Source organism: Peromyscus leucopus, chromosome 22 (assembly GCF_004664715.2).
Source record: "Peromyscus leucopus breed LL Stock chromosome 22, UCI_PerLeu_2.1, whole genome shotgun sequence".
Taxonomy (NCBI): Eukaryota; Metazoa; Chordata; class Mammalia; order Rodentia; family Cricetidae; genus Peromyscus; species Peromyscus leucopus.
The window spans coordinates 1,230,798-1,248,892 of NC_051081.1; the positions used below are offsets into that span (position 1 = coordinate 1,230,798).

The 18,095-nt window shown below is 57.8% G+C and overlaps 1 protein-coding gene across 1 annotated transcript in view; it reads right to left on the reverse strand.

Moving 5' to 3' along the window:
- Ap3d1 (adaptor related protein complex 3 subunit delta 1) overlaps window positions 1-16,300 on the reverse strand; it is a 34,904-nt gene extending 18,604 nt beyond the window's left edge. Inside the window, exons 1-6 of the mRNA XM_028861169.2 lie at window positions 16,157-16,300; window positions 7,217-7,312; window positions 6,695-6,775; window positions 3,673-3,753; window positions 1,764-1,871; window positions 733-862 (exon numbers count right to left, since the gene is read on the reverse strand). Coding sequence (XP_028717002.1) covers window positions 733-862; window positions 1,764-1,871; window positions 3,673-3,753; window positions 6,695-6,775; window positions 7,217-7,312; window positions 16,157-16,252 — 592 coding nt within the window. The 5' untranslated portion in view covers window positions 16,253-16,300. The remainder of the gene's footprint in view (window positions 1-732; window positions 863-1,763; window positions 1,872-3,672; window positions 3,754-6,694; window positions 6,776-7,216; window positions 7,313-16,156) is intronic.
- Between the last annotated feature and the right edge of the window lie 1,795 nt (window positions 16,301-18,095).

The following is an 18,095-nucleotide window of genomic DNA, read 5'->3' on the forward strand; positions in this document are numbered from 1 at the left end:
CTGCCAGCCAACAGCCGCAGGCAGGCAGGCAGGCAGGCAGGGCAACAAGCTGGGAGGCTGAGGCCCTGCTGTGGACACACCCAGAACCTGCACACTCGCCTGCCCCATGTACAAAGTGCCAAGCGGGCCCCTGTACCCAGTCTTAGGAATCTCCTGGCACGCTTTGCCCCCAAGGGCCTGTGTGGCCACTGCAACACGCGGTGCCGGCCACAGGGCCTGCTCCACCTCCAAGCGCGCTCCTCTTAGGAGCCTCCGTGTGTTTCCGTTTCCCAGGACAAGCCACTGTGAGGGACACAGTGGCCACTCTACCTGTGTGTCTCATCGTAAGCGGTGTTCCTGGGCTCAAATCCTAAATGACCACAACTTCAATCAAATGGCATTTAAAGCCTCCACATGCTCGCCAGCCCCTCGAGGCTCCTGGGCCAGCTGTAGGGTCTACGGCACCCTGTAGGTCTGTCATCTCTGCAGAGGTGGAGGATGGCAGGACTGACCCACTCGCTCGCTCACTCGCTCGCCACAGCTGCATGGCTCCCAGGGCCCCGGGCTCTGCTGGTCTCACAGCAAGCTGCAGCCTGACAATCCACTCAGGCCCTGGGAGCCATGGGAGTCTCAACTCACTGTGTACTGTGGCTTGTGGATCAAAGGAGATTTGCAGTGGGGACCACATGGCTCCCATCATCCCCCACCCTCCCATCCTCACAGGATGGCTAGGCAGAACTTCCCGTCACCCACCTGGGTCTGGGTCCTCCAGCTTCTCCTTGAGCCGGGGGAAGGCAGGACGCAGCGACTCAGGGTACTTGAGGAACACCTTGTACATGATCAGCACCGCCTTCTTCCTGATGTACGGCTTCGTGTGAGACATCTGTGGGTACACTGGGGTGGTCGGCAACTCACCTGCCCGGGGAGTCACCAGCACTTCTGACCCTTTCACACCTCACCCCCTCCAACCACCCTACAGCAGGCCCTGCTGCCCCCAGCTTGCATGTTAGCCTGGCTCAGGCCGCCTCCCTCCTTCATTAGATGTGCTGTGCCCACGGAGGGCAGAAAGCCACTTGTAAAGTTTTCTGGGTCTAACGTGTGGCCCTGTCCCCGGCTGCCCTCACTCCAGCCTCCTCCAGGTCAGTCTCGGAACTTGGATTGGCAGGGGACCCCTTATCTCATCAGGCTCCAGGCAGGCCCTGCATGCTCTCCAGCCCTGTGCTGGCAACTATCTGAGAAGCCGCACAAGCCACACTTGTACTCAATGGGCTGGACAATCCGTCACAACAGCTGCAGTCACCACAGAAAGGGGCAGATGGGCGGGGGGGGGGGGGGGTGTCCCAGTGCAGCTCTGTTTACTGTTTGCAACAGGTACCTCTAGATCTGGATGGGACAGCGGGCTCCCCGCTCCCCTGTACTGATGAACTTTGAGACCACCAGGCAGGATCCAGGGGACAAACCCAAGGCTGACTTTTTTTTTTTTTTTTTTTTTTGGTTTTTCGAGACAGGGTTTCTCTGCGTAGTTTTGCGCCTTTCCTGGAGCTCACTTGGTAGCCCAGGCTGGCCTCGAACTCACAGAGATCCGCCTGGCTCTGCCTCCCGAGTGCTGGGATTAAAGGCGTGCGCCACCACCGCCCGGCCCAAGGCTGACTTTTGTTCGGTCCCATCCACCCCGGCCACACACAGCCACTTCGAGGGCCTGTTTCTGTCTCCTCAGAGTGAGGGCTCAACTCTGGGCATCACCAGACGAAGGTAAGGGGTGGTGCGGGCACACACAAACTCACCAGGGTCATGATGTCATTTGCCAGGTCTCTGGCAAGATCTGGGGTGACAAAACAGGACAGACCAGTCAGTGCCACTCCAGTGTCGTACTGGCTGGGGCTGCTCAGGTCCTGCAAGGGGACGGCAGGAGCGTCAGTGCAGTCCCTTGGGACTGTGTGACAGCCGCCTGCATCCCAGCCAGAGGGGCATCATCTCACAGCTCCTCTGCTGTCATCAACAGCAGCTGGGACACAGGGCAGAGGCAGGGGACCAGAAAGCTCTGTATGGAAGCCAACAGGTCCAACTCCTAGGCAAGGACTGCCCAGCTCTCGGCAACGCTGCAGGGACCTGCTTCTACTCAGCCACTCCCCGACGACACCAGGGACATTCTGGACCGATGCTGAGTTCATCCTTCTAATGAGCAGGGGACCTGAGGCAGAAGACCCAGGCGGTCGCTGTCCCCGCTCTCACTAAAGCAGGGCACCTGTCACTAGGGCTCATCCTGTGGGGCCACCCCCACTTTCTAAGGGCTCCCCAGCTATGTATGTCGCGGACACACCGGGCACACCGAGTGATATTAACCCAACACTGTAACCTTGAAGGCCTTTCCCTGTGCAGTGGGCTCAAACAGCGTCAGAAGCTATGCTCAGCCCTGTCCTCAGAGGCCAGACTCCAGTGTCACCTCCCACAGGGACAGAGACGCAGCAGTGAGCAGCGAGAGCACTGCCCTCCTAACAGGAAAGGCATCAGGAGGACACGAACAGAGAGCCCTAGCCCCAGGTTCCAGGCTGTTTTAAGCTGCACAGGGACTGGGGAGCCTGGGATCTGTGCCTGTGTTCAGTTGGCACACAGGTCCCTGCTGCACAGACACAGGTCCCTGCCAGGACATCAGCAAATGCTGAGGACAGCAGTAACTCCAACCTCCTCTCGTGTCTCTGAAAGAGGGAGGCCTAGCGCCGGCCTCACACACTGGAGACGCACAGACAGCTAGATGCTGACGGAGCCAGAGCCGGTGTCGGCCCCAGCCGACCCCAATCACCTCTGCAGCCCACTCCCCTCCTCCTAGAGCCCAGTCCCGAGAGCCTCTCAGACCGGCTTCTCCCCAAGGCCCACCCACCCAGGACTTGTTCCTTTAGAAGGCCCCACCCACTCGGGCCCCTGCTGCTCCCAAGAGGACCCAATCACATAGACTCTTGCTCCTCTCAAAATGTCTGGCCAGGCCAGGATCTGCTCTTCCAAGTACTCCGGCTCACCCAGGCCTCCTGCTGGACTCCACAATCCAGCTCACTACCCCCGTGGCTTGCAGCCATGCACCACAAAGCCCTGCACCTCCAGCCCCACCCTCAGCCGGGCTGCGTCCTCATCAGCACCAGGAACCCACCGATGCTGCTGTGGCTCCCACCTATTCATTCCTCTTCCACCTGACACCTGCCCACAGACACTCCTAAAACCCCAGTCCCGCCCCTGGCTCACGCTGCAGGGGTCCTGCCCTTACTCCAGCATCTGTGAGCACACAGAAATTATAAATGGGCTGGCCACACACTGAGGGGCAGCCTCACCGTGCAGGAAGGGGCGGGGCGGGGTCAAGGACATACACACACACACACACACACACACACACACACACACACACACACACACTGGGAGCCTCCTAAGAGCCAGGTCAGCCTGGAGGAAGCCAGTGTGGAGGTGGAAGGACGGACTGGGCTGCCCTGCAGTACTAAGCAGCACTAAGCAGGGAGTGGGGAAGGGGCATGTGCAAAGCTCCAGCCTCAAGCCCGCCCGATGTGACAGCTCCTGCCAGCTGAGACACGGTATGAGCACTAACACGGCCTTGGAAAGCTGCCCTAGGCAGAGGAGGCACCACTGACACGGCCCTCAGCGGCTGCCTTCTGTGGCTCGCTGGAGTGGCAGGAGAGCATCAGGGCCTACCTTTCGGATCTGGTTGGTGGTCAGCATAATGACATCGGTGCCCTCATGGAAGCACTGGGAGGCGGCAAGGTAGCCAACACGCTGCAGAATCAAGAGCCACAGAGTCAGAGCCACCCGGAGCCCACGGGGCCCCTGCAGCCCCACCAGGAGCCCCCAGCAAACCCGTGTAGACACAGGGTGCCAGCACCTGGATCTCCAGGAGCCCCTGCTGAGGGACAGGCACCGGGACAGAGTCCCAAGGCGTCCTCCCTAACGCCCCTCCCAGCATGTACAGACAGGTCTGCACACAGGCATGAAATAAAACAGGTAACGGGAAAAGTCAAAAGGGACCAGTGTGCCCAACTGTGTCTACCAGAGGCTAGGCAGGAAATGACTCGCCATGACAATGACCCCACAACTAGGTATCTCAGCCCCTGGGACAGCAGTGCTGGTCAGCCGTGACCACCTGGGCCACGTAGGCTCCATCAAACACCACTACTGTGGCACAGGGTGGCACACTCTGTCATGGCAACACTCAGGAGGCAGAGGCAGAAGACTGTTGTTCAAGAACAATCTTAGCTACAGGGGTTCAAAGCCAGTCCACAGTATGAAAAGCCACAGCCATCCCTACTAACCAGTGTCAAGCCTGGCAATGGTGGCGCACACCTTTAACCTCAGCACTGGGGAGGCAGAGGCAGGAGGATCTGAGTCTACAGAACAAGTCCCAAGACAGCCAGGGCCACACAGAGAAACCCTGTCTTGAAAACAAAAAACAACAACAAAAACCCCACAAAGTGTCAGTTGCCGGTAGTTGGGGGGGGACAGCAGGTGACATTGAGGTTCTGGTGTTAGCCCACCAGCAGGCAACCCCCTGGTGGATGGTTCTCAGGCAGGCAAGCTCCCCCGCCCAACGAGGGCCCCGGAATGCCTTTTGCTCCTCATGTGTCTTTGCGTGCTTGCTGTTGCTCTGCATGGCTGAACTGGGTGTGGGGAAATTCCCCACCGCAGGCAGGGAAGGCAATGTGTTTATCTCACTGGAAACATCCCCTACTACTGGATACTTTTACCTTCTAATTGATAACAGTAATGTTATCTTATACAGAGCCTTGACGAATAAAAGTCCATACAAAGACATGTTTTTCAGCTAAGACCTTTGAGCTCCACCTTAGAAGCTGCTTTAGATAAGAGCTCAGTTTAATGATTCAAGAACAACTGAATTCTGCAGCAGCCAGGCTGGCCCTAACTCATTAACGCTTAAAAGACAGACACAGGTCTGTGTCCAGCCCTCGGTTCCCGACACAAGAAACTAGTGATGGGGGGCTGGAGAGATGGCTCAGGGGTTAAGAGTGCTGCCTGCTCTTCCAGAGGTCCTGAGTTCAATTCCCAGCAACCACATGGTGGCTCACAGCCGTGTGTGATGAGGTCTGGCGCCCTCTTCTGGCCTGCAGGCAGAACACTGTATATGTGATAAATAAATCTTAAAACAACAAAAAAGGGAACTAGGGATAACTGAGATCTAAGGTACAGCTAACTATCTTTTATGTACACAATTTAGGTTTGTGATTCCTGTAGGATTCCTGGTAAGATTAACTTTCAAGACAGACAGTAGAATGCTTGCTTGGTAGTCTGGTCTACGCCCTGCTGGCAAGGGAGTTGTCTGTGAAAATACACTTTCTGTCTGCTTATGCTCTGCTGATCTGCAGTAAGTTACCTAGATGTAAATATATACGGGATATTGGGATGACTTTATTTTTACTCATGTAAGGGAGATGAACAACATGTCACCTGTACTCCGTAGGAATTTACCAAAGTGACTGTATGGCGTACAGAGTTGAATGAACAGACGGTCTTTTTAAAAGTGCCTTGACCTTAAAGAACCCCTGTGGAAAACACGGACTGTTTGGCTGAGGGGCCTGCGACCATCCCGTACTTTGGTCACAGGACAGCTCAGGCACACCTGGGCTCTTGTATTCTTGTGTAGTGCACACAATGCACAGTGAAGGACTAGGGCCATGCAGGCCTGTGACATGTAAATAAATCGAGGTATGAGGAACTACTTTATGTAACAATCTATACAGATGCCTTTGTACGGCTGTCGGCACAAGCCTGGAGCCAGCTGAGTGCAGCCTGGTCCGTCCATCGGAAGAGGCTGATGACACAGAAGGAAACCACCAGTCAGTGTCGGTGTCTTTTCCTAACCCCTCAGACAGAACAAGTCTAAGCTTCGCTAGTGCTGTGGACTCGCTGAGCCCGGAGCTGCCCAGAGGCTGGTCCCTAGACAGCAGCCGTCACTGGTGCAGCTTCAGAGAAACAAACACCAGACCTGGCTATCAGTTACATCGAAAACCACGGCAGTGGTTTATGAACCGCTTATGTTCTGTAGCCCAGACTGGCCTGCAATATGCAATCCTCCTGTCTCAGTCTCCCCAGCGCTGGGATTACAGCTGGGCATCCTGGGACTCGGCATGGCCGACCAATGCTTGAGAGCCCAGGGTGACCCTTCGGCAGGCTTGCCATGCTGGCGTTCTCCTCTGCTGCTGTTGTCTAGATACGGTCTCACACTGCAACAGACTGGGTAGAACTCACAGTAATCCTCCCGTCTCAGCCCTCCATGTGCTAGAATTACAGGAGCATGCTGCCACACCCAGCATTTTGCTGTTTTGTCTTCTGCAACAGCAGCTCCCTTGCTTACGGGAGCATTGATGGAGGGCTGGTGTCTGTCTGCAAGGGCGGGGACAGCAGGAGCCGCTGTAACTAGGCAGCCCTTCGGCACTGCGCCGACCGCACCGTACGGCGGCCAGCTGGAAGGACAGCGGGCAGGGGGCAGCGGGCAGGGCAGCTGGCACCCCACCTGTCCTCCAGGAGGAAGCCACGGACACCCATCTATCCCAGTCCTCCCCACTGGCAGAAGGAAGGCTGTCTCCCTTCACCAGCAGAAGCACTGGCCACAGGACCCCCTCAAGGACGCCCCTGCTGGAGCAGCCCTCCTCCTCAGGAGTTCCACTCACAGCACACGGGCCGGCCAGGTGCCCTGGGTCCTCACCTTGAACGTGAACTTGGAGGCACTCATGACTTCGATGATGTTGAAGGCAGCCCAGCTGATGTCGTACCCGAGCATCTGCAACTGTTAGGAGGGCAGGCACGGTGGTTTGTACTCAGGGGACACCGGGCAACGGTCTCAGCCACAATCGGAGCACACACAGCCCAGGTGGAAGACAAAATGCATTCAGTCTGAGCATGAAAACAGCATCCATCGCACACCCTTGTGGAATTTTATATTCTCTTTCTAACAAATGACTCGGACAAGGCTGGTCCTGCTTGGGGGGGGGGACGACTCCAACCTGAGGAGGAACGGGGCAGAGGGCAGCCACATCCACCTACACCTGCCAAACCCGGAGAAGTCAGGCTCCCCAGCACTTGCCACGCACCCAGCCTGCACCAGCCACAGGAGCACCAGGCAGGACTCTGCATGAGCCTTGTGCTGCACACAGCAGCAATGTGTGTGGTGGACAGGCAGACAGGTGGACAGGCGGACAGGCGGGCAGGACCATGGGGAGGCACTCACGTAGGTGAGCTTGCAGACAGCGTTGGCCTTCACAGCGATGTTGTCCTGCTTCAGCTCCTGCTTGATCTCGTCGATGCACTGCGAGATGTACTTGGCCTGGGTGGGGGACAGCAATGTGACGGTGGGACACTGAGTGTGGCCAGTGAGAGGCTGTCACAGGTGCTCAGGGAGGTGGGCAGGAGGACGGACAGGTGGAGCCAGCCTGGGTGCAGAGCCCTGAACAGAGCTGCTGTTCCTCAGGCAAGCGCACAGTCCTGAGCTGTGTGTCAAAGCCCAACCGGGCACTGTTTATCCACAACAGGCGAATCTAGAGGCAGGAAGCAGACAATGGAACTGGGAGAGGCTAGTGACTGCTCTAGGAGACAGGCTTCACCTGGGGAAGGCAGACTATTCTGGACCACCCCTCTGATCCACCCTTGCTACAGAGCCCACTGAACCCCTTTCCCCCCCACGGGCTGCTCTGCACAGCCCCACTCACTGGCATTCGCCCTTGGCCTCCCCACCCCCCTGGCACAAGCTCAGCAAACCTAAAACAACTTCTTGGGCCAATTGGGCCAGACGCGTCAACCCAAGAGAACTGAGGCACAAAGTCCAGAGACGGTCAGGTGTGGGCCCTGGGCAGTGCCTCCTACCCCACTCCGAGACAAGCCAAATGGAGCCCCCGGGACAGCAGGGGCTGGGGGAGGTGCTGAGTGTGGCCACAGCTGCCCAGGAACCTGGCTGTCACCTGACAGTAGAACCAGCAGCTGCCACCAGGGCTGCCCCCCACCCCGAAGCTGACACACTCCAGAGCTGTCAAACCCCAGAACCCCCACCTCACCCCGTGGGCATGTGTGGGCAGCAGGCTCCATCCCAAAGCCCTGTGAAGCTAACCTAACAGGCTGCTGGGAGACCACCACTGCCCAGGGCATCCTGTCCCTAGCATGGGCCACAGGGAAGAACCACAGGTGCTCAGCACCCTCTCAACAACAGATTTATTTATTTTGTTCTCTCGGGTTTGTTTGTTTCCTGTAACCCAGTTACAGGAAATGCAGTTGAGGCTGGCACTGAACTCCTGATCCCCATGGAATGGCAGGCATGGGCTACTTCCCTGAATATTTTATGATTTAGACCGAGTCCAATGGAACAAGTATCACCACAGCCTGCCTCAAGTAACTAAATGCCACTCAGGGACCCTGCTGCAGGAATGACCTTGTCTCTCCCTCCAAACAAGTCTGACTGAAAAGGGGAAGAACTCACGGCCAGCCCTCTGTGGAAGGGATGGACCCGTGGCTGGAGGTAGGGTGGGGCGTGAAGAGGAAACCAAGTAGGAACTCCCCTGAGTGCCAGAGTTCAGCCTGGCAAGGGTGCCTGCCCAAATACTCCAGAGCAGCCTTCCAGCAGGACTCAGAGCTGGGTGTTCTCAGTCCCTGCAATAATCTCCTGGTTTTCAGGAGGGAAGGCCACTGCTGCCCAAAACACAACCCACAGTGACTCCACGACCCAGGTCTGGTGGGGCAAACCTGTAATCACAGCACCTGGGAGGCCGAGGCAGGAGCTTGACTACCTCAAGTTCCAGGCTAGGCTGGACTACAATAGCAAAGTCCCTGACTCAAAAACCCAAATTAAAAAAGAAACCAAGAGGGGCTGGAGAGATGGCTCAGCAGTTAAGAGCACTGACTGCTCTTCCAGAGGTGCTGAGTTCAATTCCCAGCACCCACATGGTGGCTCACAGCCATCTACAGTGGGATCTGATGCCCTCTTCTGGCATAAAGTGTATGTGCAGATAGAGCGCTCAGACACTTTTTAAAAAAGGAAAGGACAGGTGGGGAAGGGCTGGTGGTAGAGCCCTGCCCATGCTGAGGACCTGAGCTCCATCACAACAGTGCATGTACAGTCCTAGTGCTCTGACACCAAGATGGAGGTGGAGACGGAAACTCAGGAGCCCGTGCACACAGCCACAGCAGAAACTGCCTCAGACACGAGTGTAAGGACTCGGATGGAAAGTAATTCACCGAGTGGATTTTTACAGCCTTGTGCTAGCACTGAGGCTGTTGGGTATGCATCCAGAAAAAACAGAACACAAGAAGAAAAATAGTTTTCAAAACAGCGACTCAGCCCCTCCCCCCACATCTGGTGAGACAAGAAACTCACACTTCAGTCCTTTAACTCCAGCACTTCAGGAGGCAGAGGCAGGAGGATCTGTGAGTTCGAGGCCAGCCTGGTCTACAGAGCGAGATCCAGGAAATGCACAAAGCTACGCAGAGAAACCCTGTCTCGAAAAAAAAAAAAAAAAAAAAAAAAAAAAAGGTGGATGTAGGCCACAGGAGGATCTCTAAGTTTGAGGCCAGCCTGGGCTACAGTGTGAGATCCTGTCTCTAAAAGAAATGAAAACCAAGCTTGACCTGCTGAGTTTGACCCCTTGAAGCAACATAGGAGAAGTAGAGGAGGAAAAACAAAACCACACCAGGGCAGACACACTTTCTCCAGATTTTTTTGTAGTGCTGGGGAAGAAGCCCAAGGCTTGCTCATCACTGTGTAGCCCAGGCTGGCCTTAAAGGTAGAACATCCTGCCTGGGCCTTCTCCCAGGCATGTGCTCCATGCCAGCTGGCTTTGTGAAAGAGGGGGCTGCCAAACCCAGAGAAGCCAGGCAGTAACCAATGGCCCAGCTTGTACTTCCTGGTTGAGTGCTGAAATCCGGGGTCCCTAGGTGAGCCTGGCAAGGGCGCCCGTCATAAGAAACACAGAAAAACTCAAGTGTCCAATAAGGACTGTACCTGCCTGCTCATAAGCTGGCTGGAGGGGCTGGCAAGAAGTGTGGCTCACGTTCTGGGAGACAGGCATACTTTAGGCCAGGAATTGGTCCATGTGGGCATATCCTCATAGGCCTTAGGAGCCTCCCTGGGCTCCTGTCTAGATGTGACAGGACTGTCGCTCTCCTGGGGCTCTAGGGAGCACTCACATCCTGCTTGCTCCAGCATTCACAAGTTCCACATCCTTAGTTAGCTCAAGGCTCCTTCCTTCCCCCAGACCCGGCAGCAGTCTCCTAGGCTCTGCCCCTCTCCCCTGCCTTCCTGCCTCCCTTGGGGACCCAATGGTGAAACTGGGTCCAGATGATCCAAGATGATGCCCAGATCAGGGTCCTCAGTTTAATCCCATCTGCAGAGTCCCTTCTGCCACTGGAGGACACATGTACACAGGTCTCACAATTAGCACATGGATATCTCTGGTGGACAAAGTCACCTGAGGGCACTCAAGTCACCCAAAGTCAGAGCAAGACTGAGCCAGGAGCTGTGACTCCCATGGTTACAGCGGAGAAACCAAGAGATGGAGAAGCCGCTCCACCTGCAACACAGACAAGGGAATGTGGATGCATGGGGAGCCTGGAAGTAAGGGGAAGTGGAGACTAAATGGTGCCAGTCCCAGCCCCGGGGACCCAGATAGGAAGCCTAACTTACAAAGAGAAGCCCTGGGGGAGCTCAAGCGTTTGCATAAGTAAGTAAATTGAGCAAAGCGAACAGAATCCAAAGAGGTTCCAGTATCTGTCCTCTCAGCTAATCAGGAAGTTAAGGCACAGGGATCTTGAGGTCAAGTCCAGCCTGGGCAACTCTGCATAACCCCATCTCAAAATGAAAAATAAAGAGAGCTCAGTAGAGCTCCCTCCACAATCCCCAGTGAAGGGCTGGGGGCGTGGTCAGGGTGGAGCCCCGCCTAGAATCCCCAGTGAGGGGCTGGGGGCGTGGTCAGGGTGGAGCACCTGCCTAAAATCCCCTAGTGAGGGGCTGGGGCGTGGTCAGGGTGGAGCACCTGCCTAAAATCCCCTAGTGAGGGGCTGGGGGCGTGGTCAGGGTGGGGCCCCGCCCAGAATACCCAGTGAGGGGCTGGGGGCGTGGTCAGGGTGGAGCACCTGCCTAAAATCCCCTAGTGAGGGGCTGGGGGCGTGGTCAGGGTGGAGCCCCGCCCAGAATCCCCAGTGAGGGGCTGGGGGCGTGGTCAGGTGTGGAGCACCTGCCCAGAATCCCCAGTGAAGGGCTGGGGGCGTGGTCAGGGTGGAGCCCCGCCTAGAATCCCCAGTGAGAGGCTGGGGGCGTGGTCAGGGTGGAGCCCCGCCTAGAATCCCCAGTGAGGGGCTGGGGGCGTGGTCAGGGTGGAGCCCCGCCTAGAATCCCCAGTGAGGGCTGGGGCGTGGTCAGGGTGGAGCCCCGCCTAGAATCCCCAGTGAGAGGCTGGGGGCGTGTTCAGGGTGGAGCCCCACCTAGAATCCTCAGTGAGGGGCTGGGGGCGTGGTCAGGGTGGAGCACCTGCCTAGAATCCCCTAGTGAGGGGCTGGGGGCGTGGTCAGGGTGGAGAACCCGCCTAGAATCCCCTAGTGAGGGGCTGGGGGCGTGGTCAGGGTGGAGCCCGCCTAGAATCCCTAGTGAGGGGCTGGGGGCGTGGTCAGGGTGGAGCACCTGCTAGAATCCCCTAGTGAGGGGCTGGGGGCGTGGTCAGGGTGGAGCCCCGCCTAGAATCCCCTAGTGAGGGGCTAGAGAGATGTGGCTCAGGGGTAAAGAACAAGCCTAAAATTGGCCCCGAACTGCCAGTGCCACAAAAACACCAACCTGGGCAACGCAGCAACACTGTCTAAAGGGGGGGGGAGCGCGAGCACACACACGCATGCGCGAGCATCAGCCATTTGTGCTGGGTACAGAACGAGCAGGAAAAGAATGGCCACGGCAGAGAAAAGGACACCGACAGCCTCAGGCACAGGTCACCTCAGAGCCCAAGCCTCAGAAACAACCATGAGCTCCTAGTCTGTCAAAGAGCCTCGCTCGTGTTTATGACAAGCAAAAGTCCAATGCAGGACCTGCAGCAGCCGCTGACGGAGGACAGGACTGCACACACCTGGGTTTTTAACTGGCACAGTCCTGTGAGTGGCTAGACAGAAACATGCTATGGTGGTAGCCAAATCCAACATGGCCAGGCTACGGTGCTGAATGAAGCCTGGTCACTAGCTAGAACAGAATGGCAGTGGCCTTGGCACACAGGGCACAGATGAGTGGAATCAATCCACCTCCTTCCTGAGCAAGGGTGGAGGTCTGAGAGACTCATCTGGGATGCCACCATCAGTCACTAATGGGGTGCCACAAGCACCAGGTAGCACTTCTGGTTCTGGAAGGTCCTAGAAACTTCCAAGAGGCAGAAAATGGAGCAGTACCAACATAGGCAAGGAATATCTTCTGGAAATCTGTAACTCCCAGCTTGACAGACATGCCAGAGAAAAGACACATCTCCACCTGACCTGTGGAGCTTCCCATCAGAGGGGAACAGCTAAAACCCCATGAGACAGCTACATCAGCATCTCAGAAACAGCCCGGCTGGCCTGACTGCACCACACAGACCGGCCAGTGCCCAGAGAAACCTACAGGAGAAGGAGCTGAGCTAACTGCAGCTGGGGGTTTGGAGACCTGGCTGACTGCAGAGAAACGCACTCCAGGGGCAGTGCAGAGGGTAGCTGGCAGGGAGGGGGACTCTGCAGCGTAAGCTCTCTGGGGATTTTTTTGTTTTGCTTTCATTTTTACCTTTTGGCAGGTACCCGGGATAGAGGCCAGGGCCCCATGCCTGCCATGGAAGTGGCTGCTCTGGAGGAGTCGGGGAAGTTGACTGGGAAGGATGCTTTCTGTTTTTTTTTGTTTTGTTTTGTTTTTGGTTTTTCCAGACAGGGTTTCTGTGTAGCTTTGCGCCTCTCCTGGGACTCACTTGGTAGTCCAGGCTGGCCTCGAACTCACAGAGATCCGCCTGCCTCTGCCTCCCGAGTGCTGGGATTAAAGGCGGGCACCACCGCCGCCCGGCCGCCGCCCGGCCGCTTTCTGTTTTTTTTTAAATAACACCGAATGTGTGTTTTTTAAAAAAAATAAAAGTTTTAAGAGAGGTTAAGTGTGGCACACCTTTAATGCCAGCACTCAGGAAGCAGAGGCAGGCAAATCAGAGTGAGCTAGCGGCCAGCCAGGGTTACATAGGATGTAGCTTACCCATAGACCAAGTACCGGTCGTCTCCCAGGTCACAGCCGGTGGGAGGTGACTCACCAGCTAACAGGGCTGGTCTTGCAGAGGACCTGAGTTTGGTTCCCAGCACCCATACCGGAGGCTCACTATCACTTGTAACTGCAGCTCCAGCAGATCCAATGCCCTCGCCTGGTCTGCAGGAACCCACACACTAGACACACAATTACACACGTGTAACATAAAAGAAAGTAATCTTTAAAAGAGAGCCAGGCAGTGGAGGCACACACCTCTAATCCCAGCACTCAGGAGGCAAAGGCAGTCGATCTCCAAGTTCAAGGCCAGCCTGGTCCACAGAGCAAGTTCCAGGACAGCCAGGGCTCCACACAGAAACCCTGTCTCTAAAAACCAAAAATAAAGCTGGGCAAGTGATGGTCACCAACTGCATGGCTTCTGCTGCAAAGCTGGCCAGCTGGCACCGCACTGCACCAGCACCCCAAAGGAGAGCATGCTTGCAGTCAGCACTGAGCCCCCGACAACACACTCAGAGCCGGAGTGACTGACCAGCCAGGGTGGGAGAGACGGCCCAGCAGTTAGAGACAGGCTCACAACCAAAGCCTTACAATGGCCGGCCGGCCAGCGGCAGAAGCCATAGGAAAACCTGAGGGCTCTGCCTGTCTACCTCTGCACTACTGAAAGTACTTCCTACACTGTACATGCGTGAGAAAGAGCGTCATAAAACCTGACGTTGTATGTAATGTGGACACCCGTGGGCAGGGCAGGCACAGCCATCCACACCAATCCTCCATGGACACCCGTGGGCAGGACAGGCACAGCCATCCACACCAATCCTCCATGGACACCCGTGGGCAGGCACAGCCATCCACACCAATCCTCCATGGACCCCGCCAGCACACCATCCACCCTCCATGGACACCGTGGCAGGCAGGCACAGCCATCCACACCAATCCTCCATGGACACCCGTGGGCAGGACAGGCACAGCCATCCACACCAATCCTCCATGGACACCCGTGGGCAGGGCACACAAGCCAATCCACACAACTCCTCCATGGACACCCGTGGGCAGGCACAGCCATCCACACCATCTCCATGGACACCGTGGGCAGGACAGGCACAGCCATCACACACTCACATCAGGCACGCCATCACACCAGTCCTCCATGGACAACACCCGTGGCAGGCAGGCACAGCCATCCACACCAATCCTCCATGGACACCCGTGTGCAGGACAGGCACAGCCATCCACACCAATCCTCCATGGACACCCGTGGGCAGGCACAGCCATCCACAGCATGGACACCGTCCATCCACACCAGTCCTCCATGGACACAGGCAGGACAGCCATCCACACCAAATCCTCCATGGACAACCCGGCATCCATCTGGACCCGTGACAGCACAGCCATCCACAGGACAGGCACAGCCATCAACACCAATCCTCCATGGACACCGTGGGCAGGGCACACAGCATCCACACAATCCTCATGGACACCCGTGGACAGGCACAGCCATCCACACCAATCCTCCATGGACACCCGTGGGCAGGACAGGCACAGCCATCCACACCAATCCTCCATGGACACCCGTGGGCAGGACAGGCACAGCCATCCACACCAATCCTCCATGGACACCCGTGGGGCAGGGCAGGCACAGCCATCCACACCAATCCTCCATGAAGATATGCCCCTTGGTGGTGGGGGAGGACGTGAAGAACAAAACACAACATAGGCCCCTAAGGCCAGGGCACACCTCCCTCAAAATCAGTCCCCCCAGCACTGGGAAGGCTGAGGCAGGAGACTCGTGAGCTTCAAGCCAGCCTGGATTAAGTCCCTAGCTAGAGCCTGTTCAAGGTACGAAAACTAGAATGTGACCTCTCCTGGGGTCGGGCAACAGGCTTCCCAGAGGACACTCGCTGAATGAGGAGGCACGAGGACTGTGGAATCCCTTTCTCTCAGAGCGGAGAGGGCCACAGGAGAGTACGGAGGAAATTTCAAGCTTCTCAGCCAAGTGCAAGCCAACCAGCTATTTGCACGGAAAGAGTAGCCAGGGGAGCAGGGAAGGAACAAACCAGACCAAGGTGGGGTAGCAGGGAAGGGGCTGCAGAGAGAGGGCTGCCCCAGGCAGGGGCCTGCCTCCTGCCCTGTCAACGGCAGCCAGGGGCCAGCAGGTACCTGTCATGGACGCCCTCTTGCCGGATGGCCTTCCTGCCCAGGAGGAGGCCCGTGCAGGCCTGTGTCCTTCCACAGAGCCAGGCATCAGGCGGCGGCCACTACCTCACTTCTTCCTTAATCTAGGTCACAGGCTGGGGGGAGGAAAGGAAGCGCCGCTCGCGGTCACAGCTTAACTTCTGGAAAAATCGCTTCTTCCACACCCTGACTTTTGCCTGCTGCCAGCTTCCAGCTTTGAGGCCAGGCTTCCCCAGCCCTGGCTTCCGGGGACTCGGGCTGCAAACACTGTTAGTTCAGGGGATGTGCGGACAGGAACTGAGACCTGGCAGGGCTCCCAAGCCAGCCCCAGACGGCAGCCTGGACCTGTGCTTTCCTGACTGACAAGGGGGTTCTCCATGGGAGACCTGCAGACCCCTCAGTATGTGACACCCACAAACAAGCTCTGGCGGGAGAACCCTTGCCTAAGCACGTGTCTGCGCTGGCCCGCTGGAAGGCCGGATGCCCTGCAAGCAGGTAAACTGAGGCACTGAACTGCAGGACCTGAGACACCTGAACCTCTGGGGCAGCGCCCGCTCCACCAGACTCCGGGAGCGGCCCCCGGCTAGCGCGGAGCAGACCCCCGAGCCGTTCTGGGCAGGGTCTGCTCCAGACGACGGGGGCGGCTGGGGCCGGCGGAGGCCGGGGGACGCCGAGCAGAGGCGCCGCGGCTCTCGCGCAGGCCGGACCGGAATGGCGCCGGGGCCGGGAGGGCGACTCCGGGGCGGGCGGCCCCGCTCGGCGCCCGCTCACCTCGTCCTCCTTGTGGTTGCGGATGCCGCGGACCAGGTCCTGCAGGTTCTTGTCGAACATGCGGTCGATGCTGCCCTTGACCATCTTGAGGGCCATCGCGGCGGCCCGCGGGCTGCGGCCTCCGAGGGGGACGCGGCCGCCGCCGCCGCCGCCGCCGCGGCCCTGGGGGGCGCGGGCAGCCGGGGGCCGCGCCGCAGGCGCGCGACGCGCTGAGCTTCCGGTCGCCGCGGAAGGGGCGACGTGGAGGCCAGAGCGACGGCTGCGGCCGGAGACCAGTCAGGGGCGAGGGGCGGCGAGAGAGGCCCGCGTCCGCCGGCGCCTCGCTGCCCAGCTCAGGGCCGCTCGCAAATGGCGACCAAGATGGCGGTGGGTCAGCTGACGGAGAGCCTCGGCGCCCCGGAGCCCCGCCCCACCTGCGAGCCCCACCCCCGCACTGCGGTTTCCTTGACAACCGCAGGCCACCCAATAGAAAAGCAGACACCGCCCCTTGACACCTGGGAGGCCCACCCCTTCCTGGGCAGCGCCCTGCCGTCTCATTGGTGAGCCGGAACGCCACAGACGTTCTGACCACGCCCCCCCTAAGGCAAAGCGAGCGGCAGCGGCTCCCCGCCCCGCTGAATGACAGCGGTGGGCGTGGTCTGGTGTGGGCGTGGTGATGTGAGGGCGGAGCTCCACGTGGAACTTACTCTGCAAGTTCCTTGGGAAGTATGCAGCTCCGCCTTTTCTTTTCCCTTTTTTTTTTGTTTGGTTTTTCGAGACGGGGTTTCTCTGTGTAGCCCTGGCTGTCCTGGATCTCGCCCGGTACCCCAGGTTGGCCTTGAATTCACAGAGATCCGCCTGGCGCTGCCTGCCGAGTGCTGGGATTAAAGGCGTGCGCCACCACCGCCTGGCTCAGCTCCGCCTTTTCTAAATCTTAGAGATGACGCGGCGGGAATCGGTGTCTCAGGAGGCAGTCATAACGGCAGTCCAGAGCCTGAGAATGGAGCATCAGGGGTTGCCGGGCAGCCTGGGCTGTATGCAACCCTGTCTGAAAGTTGCAACACAAGGCTTGAGGTTGGCTCCGCAGGTAGAGCAGTGGGTTCTATTCCCTGCCCCCCATCTACCTCCCTGTCATCCTAGCACTCGGAGGTAGAGGCAGGAGAATCTGGAGTTCGGTGTCAGCCTTGAATACTGGAGTGGCTGTACACAAACGTAAACATAAAGGGTGGGAGACTGACACAGGAGTAATGCCCCTGCCTTTAACACCCCAGGGAGGGGCTGGGGCGTGGTCAGAGTGGAGCCCCGCCTAGAATCCCCAGTGAGGGGGCTGGGGGCGTGGTCAGGGTGGAGCCCCGCCTAGAATCCCCAGTGAGGGGGCTGGGGGCGTGGTCAGGGTGGAGCCCCTGCCTTTAACACCCCAGGGAGGGGCTGGGGCGTGGTCAGAGTGGAGCCCCGCCCAGAATCCCCAGTGAGGGGCTGGGGGCGTGGTCAGGGTGGAGCCCCGCCCAGAACCCCCAGTGAGGGCTGGGGGCGTGGTCAGGGTGGAGCCCCGCCCAGAATCCCCCAGTGAGGGGCTGGGGGTGAAGGGCTCAGTAGTGAGTCTCACATGCATGAAGCCCTAGGTTAAATCACCAACACTGAAAAATAAATGACAGAAAAAAAAAAATAAAAGTGGGGCCAGGCGGCGGTGGCGCACGACTTTAATTTCAGCACTCAGGAGGTAGAGGCAGGCGGATCTCTGTGAGTTCAAGGCCAGCCTGGGCTACCAAGTGAGTTCCAAGAAAGGCACAAAGCTACACAGAGAAACCCTGTTTCGAAAAAACAAAATAAATAAATAAATAAAATGAATGAATGAATGAATAAATAATAAATAAATAAATAAATAAATAAAAAGTGGGACTGGAGAGATGGCTCTGTGGTTAAAAGCATTGACTGCTCTTCCAGAGAACCTGGGTTCAAT